Raw genomic sequence first — 22,621 nt, 5'->3', positions numbered from 1 at the left:
AATGGTTCTATTTGCTGCGTTCAGTGTTCAGTCTTTAATTGTGTAACAAACGCACATGATCTCCTTAGGGACCAAAACCCATCCATGTTGGGCAATATCAGTGATGTTCCATAACTTTCACTTCCATTAATATTAGTTCAGCCATTTGACAAGCACTAGGCAAAAGTATTTAGGCAATATTATAGAGACCTGTGTGTTTGTGTGTTTATGAAGATAAATTAGTTGTGTAGCGAATAGTTTATGATAGCTGGAGACACAAGGTTGTGGTTAAAGAGCGATCTAGTCTGGAATGTTCTATTAAGAAGGGGGGGTGGGGGTTCTTCCGGTGAGTCAGCCGTCCCACCCTAACACGTACATTATTACTCAAGGCCTGTGTTACTGTTCCTTGGAAGCATAACTGACAACTTCCTCCAGCTCTCTTCCTTCCTTTTTTTTAATTTTTTTTGAACACAGGTACACTGCAATATCCTTAACTCTAAAAGTGAACAAAACAAACAAACACAATATACCCTTACTCTAAGAATATACCACACTTTCCCTGAGACGTCAATATATTTTCCTCAGCTTTTTCTCCTGTCTCTTCCTGAAGATAGTTCGGTTTTGGCAGCTGGAGGAGAGGCAACAGCTTATGGCCTGCAATCCTCCTGCAGGTCCTCCCCATGCCCCTTTGTTAAACCCTGCTCCCATACTTCCCCATTCCTCTGCACAGACCACTCTGTCTTCACAGAGAGAAGTGAAACACCCTCTTCTAGCAAATGCGGGTGGAACGTCATGACATGGACATGATTCATTATGAACGCTCCACTGTCTACACCACAACTATTCCAATATGCACAGTAAAATCTCCAGTGTTAATTTAAGTTCTTGGGGTGTATAAATTGATCAAAATCGGGTGCATTTTACCATGGGATTTTCACTGTAACGAAACGGTTAAACCTGCTGTCTGTCCTCACTCAGACAGCAGTGTGCCCTAAATAAACCTTACAATCGTTTTTACTTCTTTTGCAGTGGACATGATTTAAGGATTTTGGACTATAGGCTAGCATGCGCATAGTGTTGTGACTGTTGTCCTTGTGATTTGGCATAAGGATTCCTTTCCCCTTGCCTCAGACTGAATAATAGCGTCTGCTATTCCCAGTTCGGTCATCAGAGTAATATCTTACCGTATGTTTTGTCGCCACGCCCTGGCAACTTCACACTCAATGTTGATTTATGTGTTTGCAAATTTGGCAACATCTCCTATGTCCCGAAGTGCGTTCATCAAAGTGAAGCTCATGAGGCTTTGCAGTAAGTCCACCTGACAAAGAATGCCATCCTGGATGAGGCCTCGATGCTGCATCAAACGGGTCTTGGGGCAAACTCTCATTATCAAAGTAAACATGTTGTGATAGATTTGCTGACAGTGTCTTCACCGAGGGTCTAGATGCTAATTCATGCTCGGCTAGGGCAGATCTCCTCTGGGGAATCACTTTGGTGCTCTCACCCTTATTCATGCTAGATGAAGTTAAACTCTCTCCCATTTGCAGTTTGTTGTTTACATAGCAGATCTAAGTGGAGTAACAGTCTACTGTTCAGGCCTAAACAATCACAGGGTTTGTTGAATTAGGGTAATGCTATAATCGGGCAATTAGCCATATTGAATTATCAGAATTGTGATGGTTATTATATTGTATCCCTGGGAGGGATCTTTTCTGTCAACAAACGTGGCACAATACTTCAGAAAATGGTAGATGGTATTAGTGGATAAAATAAGAGTTTAAAATCTGTATTATTGGTTGAGTTAATGTTTTGTCTGCTGCCCATGGTTTCCCACTATGCCGCCAAACGTCCCTGTTTGTAAAAGAAGCCATGAGAACATCCCCAGGAAAACTGGAACAGAACGTCTGCACTTTTAATAGAAACACTTGTTGTTTTTTGTGGGCCACCTACTGCTCCTTCCTTCGAGGCAAATGTCAGCTAGTGCCATCAGCCATGTCATGTTTATTTTACTGTTGAAGTTTTCTTTCTCGTTGGTGAGGAATGACTCCTTCCAATGCCAGAAATTGGCTTTAATGCCAAATAAATCTTTATTTTAGCTCAACTTGGTGCCAACTGTAGGCCCTCTGTAGCTGAGGTGGCATTCAGTCCTGATGACTTAATATGTGAACGCAATGAACACTGTCTAAACTCATGTTTTTAAATATGTTGGGACCAATGATGACGTGACATTACAATAATGGTGATCGTCATTATGTAGCCCATTAGGCCTAATTTTGGCCTCTTCCTTGCAGTTGCAGAACCTGGGAGTGAACCCGGCCAATATCGGGTTCAGCTACCTTACCATGGAGTCAGACAAGTTCATCTGCATCAGGGAAAAGGTGGGCGATCAGAACCAGGTGGTGATTGTGGACATGTCGGACCCCACCAACCCTATCAGAAGGCCCATCTCTGCAGACAGCGCCATCATGAACCCAGCCAGCAAAGTCATCGCCCTCAAAGGTAACATAAGAGGCCATTGTTGTGACTGGTTCGAGCGCGTACACTGCTCAGACATTAGATGAGAAATATTTTTTGTAGCAGGTTTGGTTAGTGATTTAAGTTTCATGGGAAGAGCACACTTTCTTATTTTCTTGTTCTTGGTTTTAGCTTTTATTCTCCTTGCCTCCCATAGAGTCCCATTGTGAACCCGCCAACCCGGACATTTTGAGTTTTATGTTAGAAATGTTGAGTATGGGTCCCCAGCATTTAGAAACTGCCGGATGCTAACTTGCATATGTTGGGCAATTTTCATAATTGGCATAATAAGCTGGGGTACCATTGCGACATACCAAAGCCTACACGGGTTGTGCAAGGACACGCTGTGATTGACAGCCTAAACTTTCTTGCCATCTACGCTTATAAACGTAGCTAGGCTATTGGGACCTATCTATACCAGCTTATAAGCGTAGACAGACGTTTAATCCATATATGAACGCGCCGACCGTTTTAGCATTGCTCCAGGTAGAATAGCCCTCCTCCGTCACCACCAGCGATGCGATTTCTAAATCCAGCTCCGTTGAGCCTTCATTATAACCCGATTTTCAAAGCGCTGTATCTCCAAAGGTTAGAGAGCTGTCCATGGTGAGCCGCCGTGCACCCGATGATCACCCGGCGATCGTAAATCATTTGTGATTTTGTATCGCATCGCTGAGAAAATGTAGCTGGTTGTTCTGCTAGCTAAAGGCTGTGGGCTGTGTTGTGTGGTGGTGTTCCACTTCCGGAAGCCCCCACCTTCCTGTTTAACCCGGAAGGACAACAAGCTCTATAGAGTGGGCCTGGACGGGCGGCGCCTGGGGCAGTACAACCATGCTAACACTAGGGGCAGCAAAGGAGTTAACCTCAGTAAAACTATACCTAAACCTAACCCTAACCTTAACCTCAGTAAAACTATACCTAACCCTAACCTTAACCTCAGTAAACTTAACTTGCCCGGGGGCGTGGTTATAAGCACAACCTGTGTAGGAATTAGTATGCCGCAATGTAAGGCAACATTTTCATTTAGCATGGGAGGGGTCAAACTAGGGTTTTTTCATGATTCTGAATCCATCGCAAGCATTAGTTTTGCACGAAAAATGCTAAAAATGGCCATAGCCGTCATCACAAATATGATGAGGTCAACACATTTGTGGCTATGGCCAAATTTAGCCCAAGGAGTGATGTTTGTGCAAAACTAATGCTTGCAATGGATTCAGAATCATGAAAACCCCCTAGTTTGACCCGTCACATGCAACTTAAAGCATAATGAAATTTTGAAAATGTTGCCTTATATTGGATGTTAATGGTACCCCAGCTTATTCTGCTAATTATGAAAATTGCCCAACATATGCAAGTTAGCATCCGGCAGTTTCTAAATGCTGGGGACCCATACTCAACATTTCTAAGTTCTAACATAAAACCTTAGTGTACTAAAATGTCCGGGTTCACATTCTGGCAAGTATTTATTTTGTCCATCTAGTGTTCTGTTCATGTGGCATCGCCACCGTCGTGTGATGATGATGACTAATGCTCTAGTTCTTCAATGCTATAAATATATGGACTATACTCAATTCCATTGCCTGTATGTATTAAATTGGTTGTGTAAATCGATTTCCTGCCGCTGAATCCAGCTCTCGGAGCACAAATACAAGCACAGCCCAGATCAGAATGATTTAGCTATAATGCGGTCTCCACAGTCTTTGCCGTCTCTCTGGCAAACGCTCTCATAGGCTTGAGGCAAATTTACATGTATACTGAGGCAAATTTATAAATCGTCCAACGAAACATTATTTTACCTGATATTTTACTTTCATTAACCACACCATACTAGGCCCCCCTCCCGTTTTTGCTCTACTAAATATCTTTGCCTAACATAGCTGTTGTGGTCATAGTGTTGTGGATCTTGTGTTGTAATATGTTGTGGGCTTGTAGATCTGCTATTTTCACCAGATGTTTGCCCTCAGAATAATAGGCTTTGTGCATGACTGCAGTTCCCTTTTCCAGAAGGTGGCATCATTTCTTTCTTTTAAAAACGAATTATATATATCTTGACTAAATGACCTGTATGCTTCTGTGAGGTTTCTTTTGGAAGACTAGCTGCTATTCAGGTAAGTGGATCCGTTGATAAATGTAAAATTAAACAAATATCCTGTTTTGGGTCACTTGAGAGTTGAAACGCATGATGAAGGTGTCATGTGTTACTGGTTCAAATCTCCTGCTGGGCCAATCAAATGAAGCTATGAGAAACTGACCCAGAACACGAAACGGAAACGCCACCTTCTAGAAAAGGGAACTACAGTCGCACACAGAACCATATAGAGGTGGTACGGATCAAATGGTTAACTATACTTGACCCTTTATTCTTTTCCGTCTCTTGCTTCACTTTATTCTTTCTATTTCCCCCCTCTCTGTCTCACTGTCTTTCCTTGGTTCACTCTTTCTTCCTCCCGAGGATAAAATGTCCCTGTTCCCTGGGCTCTCACTCTTCGGTTCCCTTCTTCCCCACTCCCCCTTGACTTCTCTTTCTCTGATTGACACTTTGCTTTCTCTCCCTTGCTCTCTGTCCCCTTTCTCAGATGGTGAGTTCCTTTCTGTCCGTCTGTCTTGTCTGTCTGTGTCTACTTGTCACTGGCAGTCTTGTTTCAGTCATGAATCATGATACAGCAGTAGCCATGTCTCTCTCATAAAAGCCTCCCCTCATGTATTCATTTTTTTTTAAGTATTATCTTTTCACCCCTTTTTCTACCATGTAGTCATGTAATGTAGTCCATTAAGTAACCTTCTAGAACAGTGGTTTGCAAACTTTTTAGCACAAGACCCAACAGAGAAATCAGATGTTTGCCCGGGACCCAAACTAGTGAAAATTCCAGATCGGCTATTTTCACTACCACTTAAATATTTGTTTTCTAATTGATGGAATTTCTGGTATTCTTTTAGTTTTTTATTTATTCATGTGATTCTTTTGGGGAAAAAAAAAACATTTTTTGACCCCTTGTTTGACCACCCATTTGTGGGTCCACGACTCACAAATGGGACCCAACCCCCTGTTGGGGAAACGGCCTTCTACGATCCCCTGTCTCTGTTGACTTCTACTGGTTGGTCTTAGGGAGGTTGTAGGCCAGCACGTGTATCCAATACACGTGATGTCCGCTTATCGTCACGTCACCCCTGACAGTAAGGAGATTCACATGGAGGATGTAACGCATGCAGAAGACTTATGCGCTACTCCTCCCAGTTTAGCTCCTCACCGAACAAAACAGGCCTCCCAGACCAACCTGCAGGTGTCGCTATAGTGCAGCGACAGAGAGCCACCCTCCAAGAAGGCCAATTGTGTTCGTTGTGACACCCATGTATTCTGACCATCTGTTTTGACTGTTTTTATTATTATTATTTAATTAAAAACACACCTGCTTTAAAATATCACCAACTCCTCCATGCACACTCCAAACCCTGGCACAAACACTTTTATGAGAACAATACATGTGTTAGCATGACCTGTTGTATGCTGGTAGAATGTATGTGCGGTATGCATCATCAGATATCATACACTAGTGAAAGTGTGGGGGGACGACGACGACAGACTGTTGTGTATGTGTCTGTACTTGCACGCGTGTGTGAGTGTGTGCCAGTTGGCCATATCCATGTCCAGATCTGTTCCTTGCAGCGTATGTCGTATGCCATACACTGTACATACATTATGTGTGTTGATGGCAGTCTGCAAAGTAACTCTACTATTAAGCTGTTTATTTGTTCAGTTTGTTTCCTTAGTGGTCAGGTCATACTTGGGTTTATTAAAACAACCCACACAGATCTCAAGACAGATTTGTGACTCCTGCAATTTCCAAATGCTACCTGTCTGTAATTCACAAGCTCTGAAAATGAATAGTAAATACGACTGATATCTGGTAATTTACCCACTCCTGTGCAGTCACTTCAACTCCTACTGGAAAAAAAAAAAATAAAAAAAAAATATATATATATATATATATATACACACACAGTACACACATTCTTATTTTTTACATTTAAAAAAGGAAACAATTACTGCCCGAACACAGGCCAATTGTGTTCATATAGACGCTCGGTTAGACCACATGAACACTTGTGTCCCTATGCTTGGCATAAGCGAACATTCTGCAAAAATAGGCGAACATTTGGCAATTCTAGCAGATCTACAATCTCACAACGTGTCGTTGCGCTGTGAACTTGTAGATTACTGTTTTCAGCAAAGAGGAAGGAGTCGAGGGATCCCTGGGGTACCTCGATCAACAATGCAATACTGTATAATGGGTTTAAGTGGTTGAAATGATTGGTCAAATACCTCCTGGTCTTTTCCTGTGGAGGATGACGTCTTCATTTTCTCAAATTAACGTGCTGAATGTACAGACTGGAGCATTCAGAGATTGTGGAAGAGATGGGCTGGCTTGAGAGACTACACACAGCCCAGGTACAATGACAGGTTCTTTGCTATCATTAATTAATTCAAGTATATGGGTTTCCCTGCAATATCTCTGGTCTTGGTATACTATTTTTGACCTTGAAGATGTGATCAGTATTGGCTCACAAACAAATACAGTGATTAAAAATACATAAATGCATTATTAATGTCAAGGGCTCATTACCTCCACATTTTATTTTTATTCTTAAACGTTTTATTGGCGACAGGCCATATAGTGTCACCTTTTTTCTTTTTCTTTGTTATAAGTAGTATAGAACACACAACCTCTGGAATACATATTCATGTACAAGGGTTTACTGTGCATTTCCAATGTATTTACTTTTGTTTTGTGTTTATTTGGCAGGGACAATACATTAAAAACAGGGTTTATGTATTACATACTGTACACATGATTAGACGTGACTATGTGTGACATAATAGCTTATTCAGAGGAGATATTGATGCCCTGTGACTCACTAATCTTCGGCGATTTGCATTGCAATGTTAGAATCGATATTTTGTGGCCCAAATAAAAATGATGCATCGTGATGATGTATCAATTAAATCCAGTAACATTTATTGCATTTTTAGGAATAATTCTGTATTGAAATTAATCGTGGTGAAATCGGACATTTACACCCCTACATGTGACCCTTTGGCCAATGTACAACTGTTCGATGCAATGAAACTGTTGCTCTCTCTGTCGCACTTCATCACTGTCTACCTGTGCCTCCCTTTGTCATCAGCTGCTAAGACTCTGCAGATCTTCAACATTGAGATGAAGAGCAAGATGAAGGCTCATGCCATGACTGAGGAGGTCATGTTCTGGAAGTGGATCTCAGTCAACACAGTGGCCCTCGTCACCGACGCAGCGGTCTTCCACTGGAGCATGGAGGGAGACTCGCAGCCCACCAAGGTGTTCGATCGGCACGCCAGTCTGGCGGGATGTCAGATCATCAACTACAGAACTGACGAGCAACAGAAGTGGCTACTGCTGATAGGGATCTCTGCGCAGGTATGAAAAAGAACTGAAGACCCGAACCGAGAACCGGGTCGGGTCCAAAATATTGACTTGTCTCTCACGCACGGGTCAGACTAGTTTCAATTGCCACGGCCCACGGGTCTCGGTTGGTCCATTTGAAATAGATGAACCTGTGAGGACCCGACGACCAGCTTTTTATTATTATTATATTAAACTCTTTAACCTTTGGTTTTAAAATGAGACTTATGCGTTGTAATTACGAATCCATATTGTCTGTTCTTGCATATTGAATGAGCCACATTTAACATTAACAGTCAATTTCAAGCACACTGCCCTGCTGAACGCCATGGAGGCTTTTTAGCAAAGTGAAATGCAAACAAGTTGGAACGTCATGTGTGTGGAGCATGTTTATGGACATTATCTCCGGTATAAAGTCGACAATAATGTTCTCTGGCTGCAACACATTTTTATCCCTATTTTTTAATACTAACCTTTTTCTCGTAAATCTGTCCTGCAGCAAAACCGTGTGGTTGGAGCAATGCAGCTGTACTCCGTGGACAGAAAGGTCTCTCAGCCCATCGAGGGTCATGCTGCGGCCTTTGGGGAGTTTAAGGTGGAAGGCAACGACAAACCTTCCACATTATTCTGTTTTGCTGTGCGTTCTCAGGCTGGGGGCAAGGTGAGGGGGCTAGAGATGTCTGTTGAGATTCTACCTGCATTCTAATTTGTGTTTTTTGTTGTGTCAGTGTAACTCTATGGTGTTCTTTGTTGTTTTTCAAAAGAGAAATCCCTGACTTTCACCACAGATTCTAATGAAAGTTCAACAGTCTCCAAGTTCCCTTACGTTTTCAACCAAAAATGCACACTATATTATAATCTATTCTTATAGTGTGTATTGCTGCTGCCTTTCAGACTCACATTGTCCTTGTTGTGGTTGTTCTGTCTACCGTGGCTGTTTGTTCATGTGTATGAATTCTTAATTTTTCACTCAGTTGCATATCATTGAGGTGGGTCAGCCAGCTGCAGGAAATCAGCCATTCACTAAGAAAGCAGTGGATGTGTTCTTCCCTCCAGAGGCCCAAACAGACTTCCCTGTAGCCATGCAGGTAAGGAAGGACCCTCTAGAATTCCTACTTGAATATCGGTTCAATTGACATTGGCTGACATTTTACTCCAATTGTCTCTCCGATGTTTTAGATTGGTACGAAGCACGGTGTCATATACTTGATCACAAAGTATGGCTACATCCACCTGTATGACCTGGAGTCTGGAGTGTGCATCTATATGAACAGGATCAGTGCAGAGACCATCTTTGTAACTGCTCCCCATGAACCCACCTCTGGAATAATTGGAGTCAACAAGAAGGGACAGGTGAGAAGCTAGAGGGCCCTATTAAGCAAGTGGAATCTAATTACATATAATTTTACAGTTTTTAAGACGTGGGGGCGTGTGCAATGTCATATTACAATTATGGGCCAGGTAAGAAGCGCTTTCGACACCCCGTGGTGTGAGCAAAACGGCCTTGAATTAGTCATGGGAGTGTTTCAGGGAGTTTTGAGGCTTACCCAATGAACATGTCCGTACTATTCTCTTTACGACACCAGCTGATGTCCTCATGGAATGCGCCCTTTTCGGCAAGTGGTATTACATTTCTGCAGACTGGCACCATAGACATGACATGACTTTGTCACATTTGGGTTAATTATTCATATTGCACTGCATGCTGTCACCTTTATGCCTCAAAAGAACAGATCCACAAGCTGTCACAGCCATGATGTGCATAGCTTGTAGGCCTATGTCTCTATTTTGTTAAGTAACTTGCAGTTTTCATTGGAAAGTCATTACAGCGACGCAGCCATATGCTAAGGGAGGGAGATATACGCACATCATCACTTAATTTGTTTCTGTTCTAAGCATGAAAAACAGCTGTAAAAATCTTTATTCTAGTTGATTTGATTCATAAATGAATAACTAAGACTTTGAAATGGCACCTACCTATACCTTTCAGATCGGAATGGAACTGCGAGTAGATACGCAGCATTGGCTGGCAAATTGGCAATCCATGCGTAATGTTCCCAGAATCGTCTAACCCCCGAACATACAAGTTCGTTTGATATTGTTTAATTCGATAAAAATAGAACCATGTACCATACAGCGAATGAAAGCAAGATTCCTAAGGAATATGGGGATTTTTACATTTTAAAAAACGGTTGAGAAATGAGAGAACCATGAGTGTTTATAATATCAAATATTATAAGAATAATATGAAAGACAAACGGGCTGTGAAGAGCTCAGCTCACCATCCCGACAAGGAGGAAATATAGCCTATAGTGCATGCACGTATATGCACTGACTGTTGCACACACGCTCTTTATTTGTTTCTATTGAAAAACACCAGTAAAATAACGTTTATTTTATTTTATTTCATTCGAGTCACGACGAAGGAATGAGTTGAAATGCCATACGTGCGCCATGCGTATTGCTGCGGCCCCAATGTTATGGTCTTCGCTCGTAGCATTTTATTGAAGAAGAATTGAGTCGGGTGTGATACAGCGTATGAAAGCAAACTTCCCAGTGATTATGGAGATGTTTTAATTTTTAAAAAAGGTTTAGAAATGAGCGATATATGACCCTTTATAATCTCAACGAGAAAGCCAGACAGCTCGCTGTTGCCATGTCTCATAGAAACAAGTAAATAGGTCTATAAACATACTCCCAAAAGAATCGCATATAACAGGGGTCTACAACCTATTTTAAATGAAGTGCCATGTTTTTATTTTCTAGATAGTGAGTCTGCCATATCAAGATTCCTTTTAATGACACCACATTAAAATTTCCAGCATATTTTGATTGTCCACAAATATAAAGTTCTTCCTTCTTTTTACATATTTTCTTGCACATTGTTATAATGATCATTATAAATATATATATCCCCCTGCAGTCAGAGTTCATTGTTTTAATGAATGAATGTGATGCATTGTGAGCTGGTAGATCTGCTATTTTCAAAAGTAATCTTTGAAAAAAGTGACAATAAGAATATTTTTGAAAAATGTTATTGAAACATTTAAAAACACAAATCTGTCATGGGAGTCACTGGCTTAGTTGGGCAAATGCATTCATCTGGGGGTCCTTGACATGGGAATGTCGCTGTGTGAGGATCACTGATTTAAACAACATTAGGAGAAAAGCCCAAATAAGCACTTTAGAAACAAGAAAAGCAACCACAACTACCAATATTTACAAGCAACTTTGCAGAAAAAGAAGCCGCTTATAATAAACAGCAAACAGACATGGCAACACTCCAGCAGCACTCAAGTGTAAAATCAAACAGTGCTTTTTGCTTTTAAGACGTGGTCAGACCCAGGCGGAATCGGTATGCGCTGAGTGTTTTTAGGTCAAGGGGGTTAATAGCAAGTAGCGCAAAGCGAAAATAATTAACATATGGACACTCCCCCAATGCTAAATTATGCAGGAACGTGGTATTCCATATGAGTGAGCGCTCACCACGGCTTCCATAATACGAAAAGGCGCAGAGCGAGGGCGAAATCTGTATTACCGCATGGGTTTTTCGTCTTGCTTAATAGTGCCCAGAGTGTCTAGCTGCTAGACAACGAAGGGCCTGGTGTTGAGAGCCAGTGTTTACAAATTTGTCTTGCTATTCCATTCGTGGCAAAACTGGACTGGAATTTGGACAGTTCTATACTATTGGAAATTAGTTAGTGAGTGTGTGTATAATTTATATCACTTTCTAGGTGTTGTCAGTGTGTGTGGAAGAAGAGAATATTGTCAACTATGCCACAAATGTCCTGCAAAATCCAGACCTGGGCTTGAGGATGGCTGTGAGATCAAACCTGGCTGGCGCTGAGGAGTTGTTTGCCAGGAAGTTCAACACCCTGTTTGCCCAAGGATCTTACTCAGAGGCTGCTAAGGTTGCTGCTTCAGCACCCAAGGTATGGTGTCCCACATATCTCCATTCCTCTGAATACTTTGTAATGCTATAAACATGAAACATTTAACAAATACCCACTTAACTGCTTGAATCCTAAATACTTAATCCTGTCCTTTCCCCCTATACACCAAATCTTTTTGCCAAAAATAGCCAAGCTATATATGCTCACAATCTGTCATTTTCTTAACAGCTTTTGTGCCTAAGACGTGGCCACACGTCCTCTCAATAAATAACTGAGGGGTGCTGAGTATGTATAGGTGTCTTTAGGTCATTTTTAATGATCTAAAACGGGATCACTGTAATCCATTTTTGACAGCTCCCGTTGCTAGGCAACGCCTTGTTCAGCGCCCCTGGACATGTTTTGCGCATGCGCACATCATTTACTTCCTTTACTGCGCTACAGTTGCGTTGCACTTGCATGCCGTCCCCTACATTAAATTCCTCCCTTCTCGCTGCTTCAATCGTCCCTCCAGGGTATCCTGCGTACGGCGGAGACAATTCGTAAGTTCCAGAGTGTTCCCGCCCAGCCGGGCCAGGCTTCTCCTCTGCTGCAGTACTTTGGCATCCTATTGGATCAGGGCCAGCTAAACAAGTTTGAGTCTCTGGAGCTGTGCAGGCCTGTCCTACAGCAGGGACGCAAGCAGTTGCTGGAGAAGTGGCTGAAGGAGGACAAGGTAGGAACGGAGTGGTGGGTAAAACAACAGTGGTTAAGGCGCATAACCACATAGGCGCTAATGTAGCCTGACAGCGAGTCGCGAGTGACCTTTGCTGCGTGTCACTCCCCGTCTCTCTCTCTCCCTATTTCCTGTCTCACTCCACTGTACTATTTTAATAAAGGTGGAAGATCCCCCATAAAATATTTAAAACGAAACAACAGTGTTGGGCACAATCATTCCCAGGAAGGGCAGGAATGGTATCTGCGATAATATAGCTTTTTTCCCCATGACGTGCAGTAACATATGTTGCTATTATTTAATATATTTCTTAAAGATATTTTGAGGGGATGTTCTGCCTTGATTGATATTACAGTGTAGAAAGACAGGAAATGGGAAGGAAGAGAGAGTCAGGGTTTGACATGCGTTTAGGCTGGGGAATCGAACCTGGAACTCGCTGTCAGTCATCAAAGGCTATGTGGTATACACCTTAACCACTCGGCTATTGGCTAACCATGTTAAGTGTTATTACATTGTTGGTTGATGTACAGTATGTAACATGCTGTGTGAGGAGGCTGTGGCTCAGGAGGTACAGCAGGTCGTCCAATGATCGGTGGGTCGGCAGTTTGAATCCTGGCTCCTCCTGTCCTCCATGTCCAAGTGTCCTTCCTTAGGCAAGACACTGAACACTACTTTGCCTCCAGTGGTTGCCACCATTGGTGTGTGAATGTGGAAAGTGAGGACGCTGGCGTTGACTGTTCGGCACTTCAACTCCCAATGTATGAATGAATGGACCATTTGTAAAGTGCTTTGAGTAAGAACTGCATAGAGAAGTGCATAGAAAAGCGCTATAAAAGTGCAATCCATTATTATTATGTAACAACAAATATTAACACGTTGGGACCGTAGGGACAGGTATACTCGTCCTGAGTCAGCACGCTGTGTGCGTACGTCGGTGCGTCGCTCGGCCAATCAGAGTGCGAGTTGGCAGAGTGCTGCGTATATCGGTGGTCCCTTTGACCCTTTGGATTGCCTCCTTGTGTTGGTGGCGTTGCTCGGCCAATCAGGAATTGGCTGATGACGTAACTGTGTGTTTATGTAAAACATGTTTAAAAGATGTGGATGACATAATCAATTTGAGCCTTAGGGCTCAAATTGGGGGGGAAATCCATATATAGCCCCAAATTGGGGCGAGAAATCCATATATAGCCTCGCCCTAAAGGGCGAGGCTATATATGGAGCGTATCTTGAGTGTACATGGTGTGATGAGGTCAAATCAATATATGTAATGTCAGAACAGGTCAGCTCCATATATGGAGATCTAAGGGTGGCAGTGGTGGCAGTGTATTGAATGTACAGGGTTTGATGAGGGCCCAGGTAGGGCCGGGCCTTAATTTTCGGGCCTGTTGAGAACTCTAGTTCTGGCCAGACGACGGCGCCGCTCGTCTGCAGTCTCCCCCGTGAGATTGTGGAGGTCGTACTGCTGGGGAAGATCGGCGTGTGCACGCATCCGCCTGGGTGACGTCAGACTGCTGGGTATGTGTGGTCGCTTTGGCATGGGATGAACTTTGACCAATAAATCACAATGACCTGGCTGGCACCATATATGGGGGCTGGGCACTTGGGGGGCTTGGGGGCTGATGTCACGTGATGTCACGATGACCTGGGTCCTTGCCTGCGTTGAGCGACGGGGATTTGAGTTAGGTGACGTGACAGAGTGACTGTGATTGTGGGTTAGGTGTCAAAAAGGTGCCTCGCTGTGTTTCATTCTTTGAACCGCTCTGGTTGCTATGCACGGTTGCTAGGGCCCCTCCCGCAACGTTTGTTTTCACTCAACCACACTGGCTCCTGTTTTAGGCTGTGTCTTTGCAGGCTTTTGCCTCGGAAACGAAAGCGCTGTCCATGGTGTTGAACAGTTCGGCGATGTTCAGAGGTATTTTCTGATTATCCGTTGAGCGCAATGGGAACATTGGTGTTTTCTAGAGCTAGTATGGACCTCATTTTAGCTCTGTAGCATTAACGCTAATACTTTAGCATTCAAGATGGAAACCTAAAACGGAAGTGCATCACAGTGGAATGGCCAGAAATCCCTGGCACCCAAGCGCCATACCACCTTCGTCCAGCAGTCGGCACTGAGTCAATGTGTTAATGTGGATGTGCCACAAACGTAGACCTGAAAACACTTTAAATGTGTCATCACACCAGTTATGGACTAAACATCAGTATTCAATATCATCACGTGTTCCATATCCCTACACTTCTGTAATTGCACTATTCAGTAACATGCCTTCTTGTTGTGCATTCTTTTACTGTATTCATTTATATCCATTTGTATTTTTGTTTTGCTAACACACAATATCTTCTCATAAGCAGAACTGGAAGTATATCACATAGCACCATCGTCAAACTTTGTTACCTAGTTCAATCTAGCTATTGTGTAGTATAATCTGCAGCTCTGTTGAACATGTCCATGTGATTGTGTTTCTGTGCTAGCTGGAGTGTTCAGAGGAGCTAGGGGACTTGGTCAAAGCTTCAGACCCAACCCTGGCCCTTAGTGTTTATCTCAGAGCCAACGTCCCCAACAAGGTCATCCAGTGCTTTGCTGAGACCGGCCAGTTCCAGAAGATTGTCCTCTATGCCAAAAAGGTAATTAAAAACTGATTGGTGGAAGACTTATTGGTTCAGCTTTACTCATTGCATGTTGTCCATTTAACAGCATGATGTTTATATGGTTTGCTGAAGGTGGGCTACACTCCAGACTGGGTGTTTTTGTTGAGGAACGTGATGCGGGTCAGTCCAGAGCAAGGTCTACAATTTGCCCAAATGCTGGTCCAAGATGAGGAACCTCTGGCCAACATCAACCAGGTGAACACACACACACACATGCACGCCAACATCAATCAGTTATTACGTGCACACTCACTCACTCACTCACTCACTCACTCCTTGACATGAAACACTACTCCTACATGTACCCTCCTTTCAAAACGCACACACTCACGGTTCCCCAGAGTGAGTCCTCCTCTGTGTTATTCCAGATGTGCCAGCGATGCCTGGAATTCACTGACTTGGCGACTGCCTCCTCCTTTTAAAGCCACACCACATCTCTGTGCTCAGTCTTGATCCTAACCAGGAAACCTGACCTGATGCTGTCCTAAGCAGCACTGGCTTCTCTCAGCTGTGACCTTTATAGTCATTAAAACCCAAAGCATTGCAACATCTGGGTCCCAGACCTCTGATTCCTAACCACTTGAACCATAGCATCCTTATTCTGGGGCTAACAATCAGCGAAAATAGCAGTAATACAAGTTGTGAGCTTTTAGACTGACAATTTACGTCAACGATGTCTAGTGTAGAGAAAGATGGAATGGGGCCTAGTATAGAGCCCTTGGGAATCCGATATACTAAGTGTAGGGTTTAAGTGGCTAAAAGTCTTTATGGAGTGAGATAAACAGACTGGATAGGGCTCATAAAACATTTGGAATTGAATCATTTCATCAAGCTTTCTCCTTTCTCTTTGCCCTTCCTGGTAGATAGTGGATGTTTTCATGGAGGGGAGTCTTATCCAGCAGTGCACCTCCTTCCTGTTAGATGCTCTGAAGAACAACCGGCCAGCAGAGGGACACCTGCAGACACGTTTACTGGAGATGAACCTCATACACGCCCCTCAGGTATACTGGACATTCTTTCAATAATGTCTTGCCTCAACACTAACAATTGGCAACAACTGCTCTGATCACTGTGTGTCTGTCTGTCTGTCTGTCTGTCTGTCTGTCTGTCTGTCTGTCTGTCTGTCTGTCTGTCTGTCTGTCTGTCTGTCTGTCTGTCTGTCTGTCTGTCTGTCTGTCTGTCTGTCTGTCTGTCTGTCTGTCTGTCTGTGTCTCTCTCTCTCTCTCTCTCTCTCTCTCTCTAGGTAGCTGATGCAATTCTGGGGAACCAGATGTTCACCCACTACGACCGTCCCCACATCGCTCAGCTGTGTGAGAAGGCTGGTCTGCTACAGAGAGCTCTGGAACACTACACTGACCTGTACGATATAAAACGAGCTGTGGTACACACGCATCTGCTCAACCCTGAGGTATGCTACTGTGTTTGTGTTCATGCAAGTCATTTCTTCACTCTTTTAATAGGATGACATTGTTCTTAAATGATCTCTCCGTCTAACTGTTGCTCTGTTTCTGCCGTTGTCTCTTGTCTTCTTCCTTTCTCCTTTTACTAAATAAGTAATGTTTTCATTTATACCTCCCTCCAGTGGCTGGTGAACTTCTTTGGCTCTCTGTCAGTAGAAGACTCGGTGGAGTGCCTCAGGGCCATGCTGGCGGCTAATATAAGGCAGAACTTGCAGCTTTCTGTCCAGGTCGCAACGAAATATCATGAGCAGCTGGGCACACAGACACTGGTGGAGCTATTTGAGTCGTTCAAGAGCTACGAAGGTAGGCGCTACCTAAATCTAAAGGGGAAAAAAAGACAGGCGTTTGTGGTTGGTCTGAGCCTTAGGGCTGAAGTCATAATTGTATTTACAACCGGGGGATGTTCATTCTCACTCAGTGGTTGTTTTAAAACAACTTGTCTCATATGATAATGCAAGATGTAACTGATGCCAATTTCCCCTGACTTACTCCTTTCTGTTCAAGGCTTGTTTTACTTCCTGGGGTCGATCGTGAACTTTAGCCAGGAAGCTGACGTTCACTTTAAATACATCCAGGCAGCTTGTAAGACAGGCCAGATCAAAGAGGTGGAGAGAATCTGCCGAGAGAGCAACTGCTACGAGCCAGAGAAGGTCAAAAACTTCCTTAAGGTAAGAAGTTGCAGTCATTATTCATAATGATCAGTCCCAGAAATGTGTGTCACAGAAAGCTAATATAAATGATGTACAACGTGGCCATTAATTGGATAACACAGACACCTTATGTGTTTGTCATCCAATCAGGAAGCAAAGCTCACAGACCAGCTCCCTCTCATCATTGTGTGTGACCGATTTGACTTTGTCCATGACCTGGTCCTCTACCTCTACCGTAACAGTCTGCAGAAGTACATTGAAATCTACGTACAGAAAGTAAGATCAGAACCACTGCTTTTCTGATGATGTCTTTACTGTTGGGCTGCTTTCTTTTTACACAATGGTTTGTTTTGTCTCGTTTAATTTGGGGATTTGGTTTCCAGGTGAACCCCAGTCGTCTGCCGGTGGTTATAGGTGGTCTGTTGGACGTGGACTGCGCTGAGGACGTCATTAAGAACTTGATCATGGTTGTCCGAGGACAATTTTCCACTGATGAACTTGTGGCAGAGGTGGAGAAGAGGAACAGGTGATGAATAATGACGAGCCAATCAATGCGGTTCGCTTTGTCCTGGTCCAAAATCCATGTAACAACCTAAAAAGTAAAAATTATATCAATTATTCAAATCTTCTCTTAGGTTAAAACTCTTGCTGCCATGGCTGGAGTCCCGTATCCATGACGGCTGCGAGGAGCCCGCCACCCACAATGCCCTGGCAAAGATCTACATCGACAGCAACAACACACCTGAGCGCTTCCTGAAGGAGAACCCGTTCTACGACAGTGCTGTAGTGGGACGCTACTGCGAGAAGAGAGATCCCCACCTGGCCTGCGTTGCCTATGAGAGGGGCCAGTGTGACCTGGACCTGATCAAGGTGTGTGGCTGAATTCCAAACATTTTTCGTGTCAAGGACCCCCAAATTGTTATGTATTTGGCCGAGGACCCCCATCTGAAAAGGATTTGTGCCAGGGATACCCAGAATAGAAGAAACGTATAACTTGTGGATAAAGTGGTGAAATTATTGTAATGCTGTATTATCAAATGTAGGGTCCCCAGATCCCACTTTAAGAACCACTGGTTTAGATTATCTGACATTATAACAAGATCTTAATTTTCATGTATACATAACTGAGGCCATTCCTAGGAACAGTTAAGTAGTGGTGTGTTTATTTCTGCTCTAGGTGTGCAATGAGAACTCGCTGTTCAAGAGCGAAGCTCGCTACCTGGTGCGACGGAAAGATCCGGAGCTATGGGTAAACGTCCTGGAAGAGAACAACCCCTTCAGAAGACAGCTCATTGATCAGGTCTGTTTTTCTCTGTTCATGTGTTGGTTGTCACGTTTAAAAATAATGAGAATGGAGGAAACGCAGCATTACAAGAACAAGAACACAAAGAAACAGGAATAAAGTCTGCTTTGGCACACACAGTATAACCATCCAGCACTGCAGCCAAATGGGAGATGGGCTGGGTGAATATAGGCCTACAGCATTGAAATTCCCTAGGAAATGCAGACAGGATACTGAATAGGTTCTTCCCCCTGGGGGCTCTTGACTATCTTCTCATTGTTATGTCTCAGGTGGTGCAGACAGCCCTGTCGGAGACCCAGGACCCAGAGGAGGTGTCTGTGACGGTCAAGGCCTTCATGACCGCAGACCTGCCCAATGAGCTCATTGAGCTGCTGGAGAAGATTGTACTGGACAACTCTGTCTTCAGCGAGCACAGGTGCAGTAGAAGTAGCACTGCAATAGACGAGTGGTTTTCAACCTTTTTCATATTGAGGTCCATTATTTATTCAGTATTTGAGCCATGGACCACCATTTGATGAGATTTAGCCTCTCGGAGCCAAAACTAAAGAATATTTTGTCGTTGTTGGATACGATTTTGTCCATCCATGCTGTATTGATGTTGGTACCATATGAAAGACATAGTCCAGTAATAATGTAATTTGACCTAACTAATTGCAAAAAAAACAAACTCAACTGATTTTGCATCTTCAATATATCCTGAATAACAGAAAGAAAGTTGCCTGGAATTGTCTGAGGGGAAAGTGTTGAAAATGGCCTGTACAGTATGACCACCATTGACATCCTATTATAAGGCAATATTTTCTAAATTTCCTTATGCTTTAAGTAGCATGTGACATATCAAACTAGGTTGTTGTCATGATGCTGAAGCCATTCCAAGCATTAGTTTTGCATAAAAACACTCATTGGGCTAAATTTGGCCATAGCAACTTGCCAAAATGTAATGAGGTCAGCACATTTGGGCAAGTTGCTATGGCCAAATTTAGCCCATTGAGTGTTTTTATGCAAAACTAATGCTTGGAATGGATTCAGCATCATGAAAACCCCCTAGTTTGATATGTCACATGCTACTTAAAGCATAAGGACATTTAGAAAATATTACCTTATAATAGGATGTTAATGGTGGTCACACTGTACAGGCTATTTTCAACACTTTCCCCTCAGACAATTCCAGGCAACTTTTTTTCTGTTATTCAGGATATATTGAAGATGCAAAATCAGCTGAGTTCGTTTTTTTTGCAATTAGTTAGAGGTTGATCCTGTATTTTCCATAGATTTCCTGTACTAACAGGTAAACGATGATCAACATTCTCTAGTGTAGACTTCTTGTAAATTAACTGCTGCTGCCTGCAGATATTTAACAATGATTTAACTCTTGAGAGTGAAAAATGAAACCAATGGACCCATAAGGGGCTCTAAAAGAGTTAAATCTATAAGGGTCCAAACTCTCAATCATTTAGCTGGGTTGAAAACCACTGGGTTGAAAACCACAATAGAATTATGCATTCCTGTTTGTGGTACAGTCTTCATTGTTAATTCAAGATTATTTTCAAATTATCAATCTTTTTATTTTTTTTATCCATTTTAGAAACCTCCAGAACCTGCTGATTTTGACAGCCATCAAAGCGGACCGCACTCGTGTGATGGAATACATAAACAGACTAGACAACTACGATGCCCCAGACATCGCGAACATCGCCATCAGCAATGAGCTCTTTGAGGAAGCCTTTGCCATTTTCAAGAAGTTTGACGTCAACACCTCCGCCATACAGGTAGTGGACGTGGAAGTGTCTTTCCCCATTTCACTGAATGTGACAAGTTGCTTTTACCATTTCGTGGACATAGCATGTCTCAAAGACTGCAATTCTTTTACGGCGAGGAGAATTTCTCACTGGTTATTTTTTTTTTACCAGTATTACTGGTAACACTTGACATTACATAATGTCTTAGGCTCTCCTGGCAGAGGTAATTGCAACAATGTCTGAAATACAGTAAATACTAGTCCATCCATAACCTGGAATATGAGCTCCCAACACAATCTCATTCGCAACTACAGATCCCATAGCTCCACTAAGGAGAAAAATGCATGAGAAGTGCCACATAAGTGTATAAATGTCCCTGTACACAGATTGCAGGTCATGTCACTATCATGCTGAGTGCTACTGTGAGTTCTCAGACACAATAATTGATGAGGCCGTTTTGTAATTAAGCACTTTATTGTCTACAAATGTATATTTACAACACCTTTTGTTGGGTGTTCAAAGTCTGTGCCAATGAACCATTTCACACTCTTTCTACTGGTTTTCTCTTTGGTGTTGTGTGTATAGCTACTCCCATGAGTGTGAGTCACTTCCCCCATTACCACCCACCATCTGAACCGGCTATGAGACCGCAACAAAATCTCTGCTTAAATGTGGGGAAAGTAAAAAAAACAGTTTCCTCACTAGCTGCATATGGCAATGTTCAGGGCCCATATGGAGTTTCAGAAGGACAGAGTTCTGTTCATTCTATACTGAGAAATGGTGGATTCAGCAATCCAGCAGTGTAAATAATTATCATTAGCAACAGCTCTGCTTTTACATTTGTCATTGAGACAAAGTTCTCCGCCATAGTCTTGTGTAATGTAACCCTAACTATTCAAAAATAGCATAAATAGCAGATCTAAAAGCTTGCAATGCCTTGTGATGTGTTGTGATCTTGTAGATCTGCTATTTTCATTACAAAAAACATTTTTGGAAAGTGTTTGGCCTATAATGGAATGCCCAAAATATGGATGCTGTGTTGAAAGTGGCTAAAGTCATCTCAAGAGCCTTCTTTCTCTACCATCTCTCCTCATGTGATAAGTGAAATCTGACTTCCCTACTGTGCTGCAATTGCAGATGGAGCAGACACTTTCAATCATCCTACTCAAGTATTGCGGCATCTTCTGATGGGTTTTTATTTCTTTTTGAAAAAATCATGGGGTGGTAGGGCAAGTAATGTAAACGTGTATGGCCAAACACTGGTAACTGCAGCAACCCTAGTGCTTATGAGAGATTACATTCTGGATTCCCTACCCACCACCCCACTTCCTAGGTACTGATAGAGCACATAAGCAACTTGGACCGAGCCTACGAGTTTGCCGAGCGCTGCAATGAGCCTGCTGTGTGGAGCCAGCTGGCTAGGGCTCAGCTGCAACGAGACCTTGTCAAGGAGGCCATCGACTCGTACATCAAGGCTGACGACCCCTCCGCATACATGGAGGTGGTCAATGCTGCCAGCAAGAACAGTAAGGTTTTGCACTGCAGTATTTGTACAGTGTTGTTTTTGTACTAGTATTTTTATATTTGTACACACTTCAGTTTGTTCACCATGCTCTTCTTATTCCTGCAGACAACTGGGAAGATTTGGTGAAGTTCCTACAGATGGCTCGGAAGAAAGCCAGGGAGTCGTACGTGGAGACTGAGCTGATCTTTGCTTTGGCGAAAACAAACCGCTTGGCTGAGCTGGAAGAATTTATCAGCGGGCCCAACAATGCCCACATACAGCAGGTAGAGCTACTCTAATGGATTATGTGCTTTGAACACATTTCACTTCACCTGAATGCTGGACACTCACTAACAAGCACGTACATATCTCATATTCTCTCTATCTCTCTCGCTCTCTTTCACCAGGTGGGCGATAGGTGTTATGAGGAGGGAATGTATGATGCAGCCAAGCTCCTGTATAACAACGTGTCCAACTTTGCTCGCCTGGCGTCCACGCTGGTCCACCTGGGAGAGTACCAAGCAGCGGTTGACAGTGCTAGGAAAGCTAACAGCACGCGGACATGGAAGGAGGTATCTGTCTCTCTCTCTCTCTCTCTCTCTCTCTCACACACACGCACGCACACACACACACACACACACACACACACACACACACACACACACACACACACACACACACACACACACACACACACAATTACCTGCTTATTGTGTATGTGTGTAAACTGAGTGGTGGCAACAACAACTTATTTTGGGAATAAAAACATGGTTTTAGCCT

At 43.1% G+C, this 22,621-nt stretch overlaps 1 protein-coding gene across 1 annotated transcript in view; it reads left to right on the top strand.

The window, feature by feature from the left end:
- Positions 1-22,621, top strand: part of cltcl1 (clathrin, heavy chain-like 1) — a 36,316-nt gene that overhangs the window by 2,944 nt on the left and 10,751 nt on the right. Inside the window, exons 2-23 of the mRNA XM_079516737.1 lie at positions 2,271-2,478; positions 7,678-7,946; positions 8,431-8,592; positions 8,906-9,019; positions 9,111-9,284; positions 11,666-11,863; positions 12,336-12,536; positions 15,009-15,161; positions 15,258-15,380; positions 16,049-16,186; positions 16,429-16,593; positions 16,768-16,948; positions 17,150-17,313; positions 17,446-17,571; positions 17,679-17,821; positions 17,931-18,165; positions 18,473-18,595; positions 18,868-19,013; positions 20,184-20,367; positions 21,671-21,863; positions 21,968-22,125; positions 22,249-22,413. Of these exons, the coding sequence (XP_079372863.1) occupies positions 2,271-2,478; positions 7,678-7,946; positions 8,431-8,592; positions 8,906-9,019; positions 9,111-9,284; positions 11,666-11,863; positions 12,336-12,536; positions 15,009-15,161; positions 15,258-15,380; positions 16,049-16,186; positions 16,429-16,593; positions 16,768-16,948; positions 17,150-17,313; positions 17,446-17,571; positions 17,679-17,821; positions 17,931-18,165; positions 18,473-18,595; positions 18,868-19,013; positions 20,184-20,367; positions 21,671-21,863; positions 21,968-22,125; positions 22,249-22,413 (3,723 nt within the window). The remainder of the gene's footprint in view (positions 1-2,270; positions 2,479-7,677; positions 7,947-8,430; positions 8,593-8,905; positions 9,020-9,110; positions 9,285-11,665; positions 11,864-12,335; positions 12,537-15,008; positions 15,162-15,257; positions 15,381-16,048; positions 16,187-16,428; positions 16,594-16,767; positions 16,949-17,149; positions 17,314-17,445; positions 17,572-17,678; positions 17,822-17,930; positions 18,166-18,472; positions 18,596-18,867; positions 19,014-20,183; positions 20,368-21,670; positions 21,864-21,967; positions 22,126-22,248; positions 22,414-22,621) is intronic.

Source organism: Electrona antarctica (assembly GCF_951216825.1).
Source record: "Electrona antarctica genome assembly, chromosome: 12".
Classification (NCBI taxonomy): Eukaryota; Metazoa; Chordata; class Actinopteri; order Myctophiformes; family Myctophidae; genus Electrona; species Electrona antarctica.
Note: the sequence above shows the minus strand (reverse complement) of the source record. Positions and strands in the feature narration are given on the sequence as shown.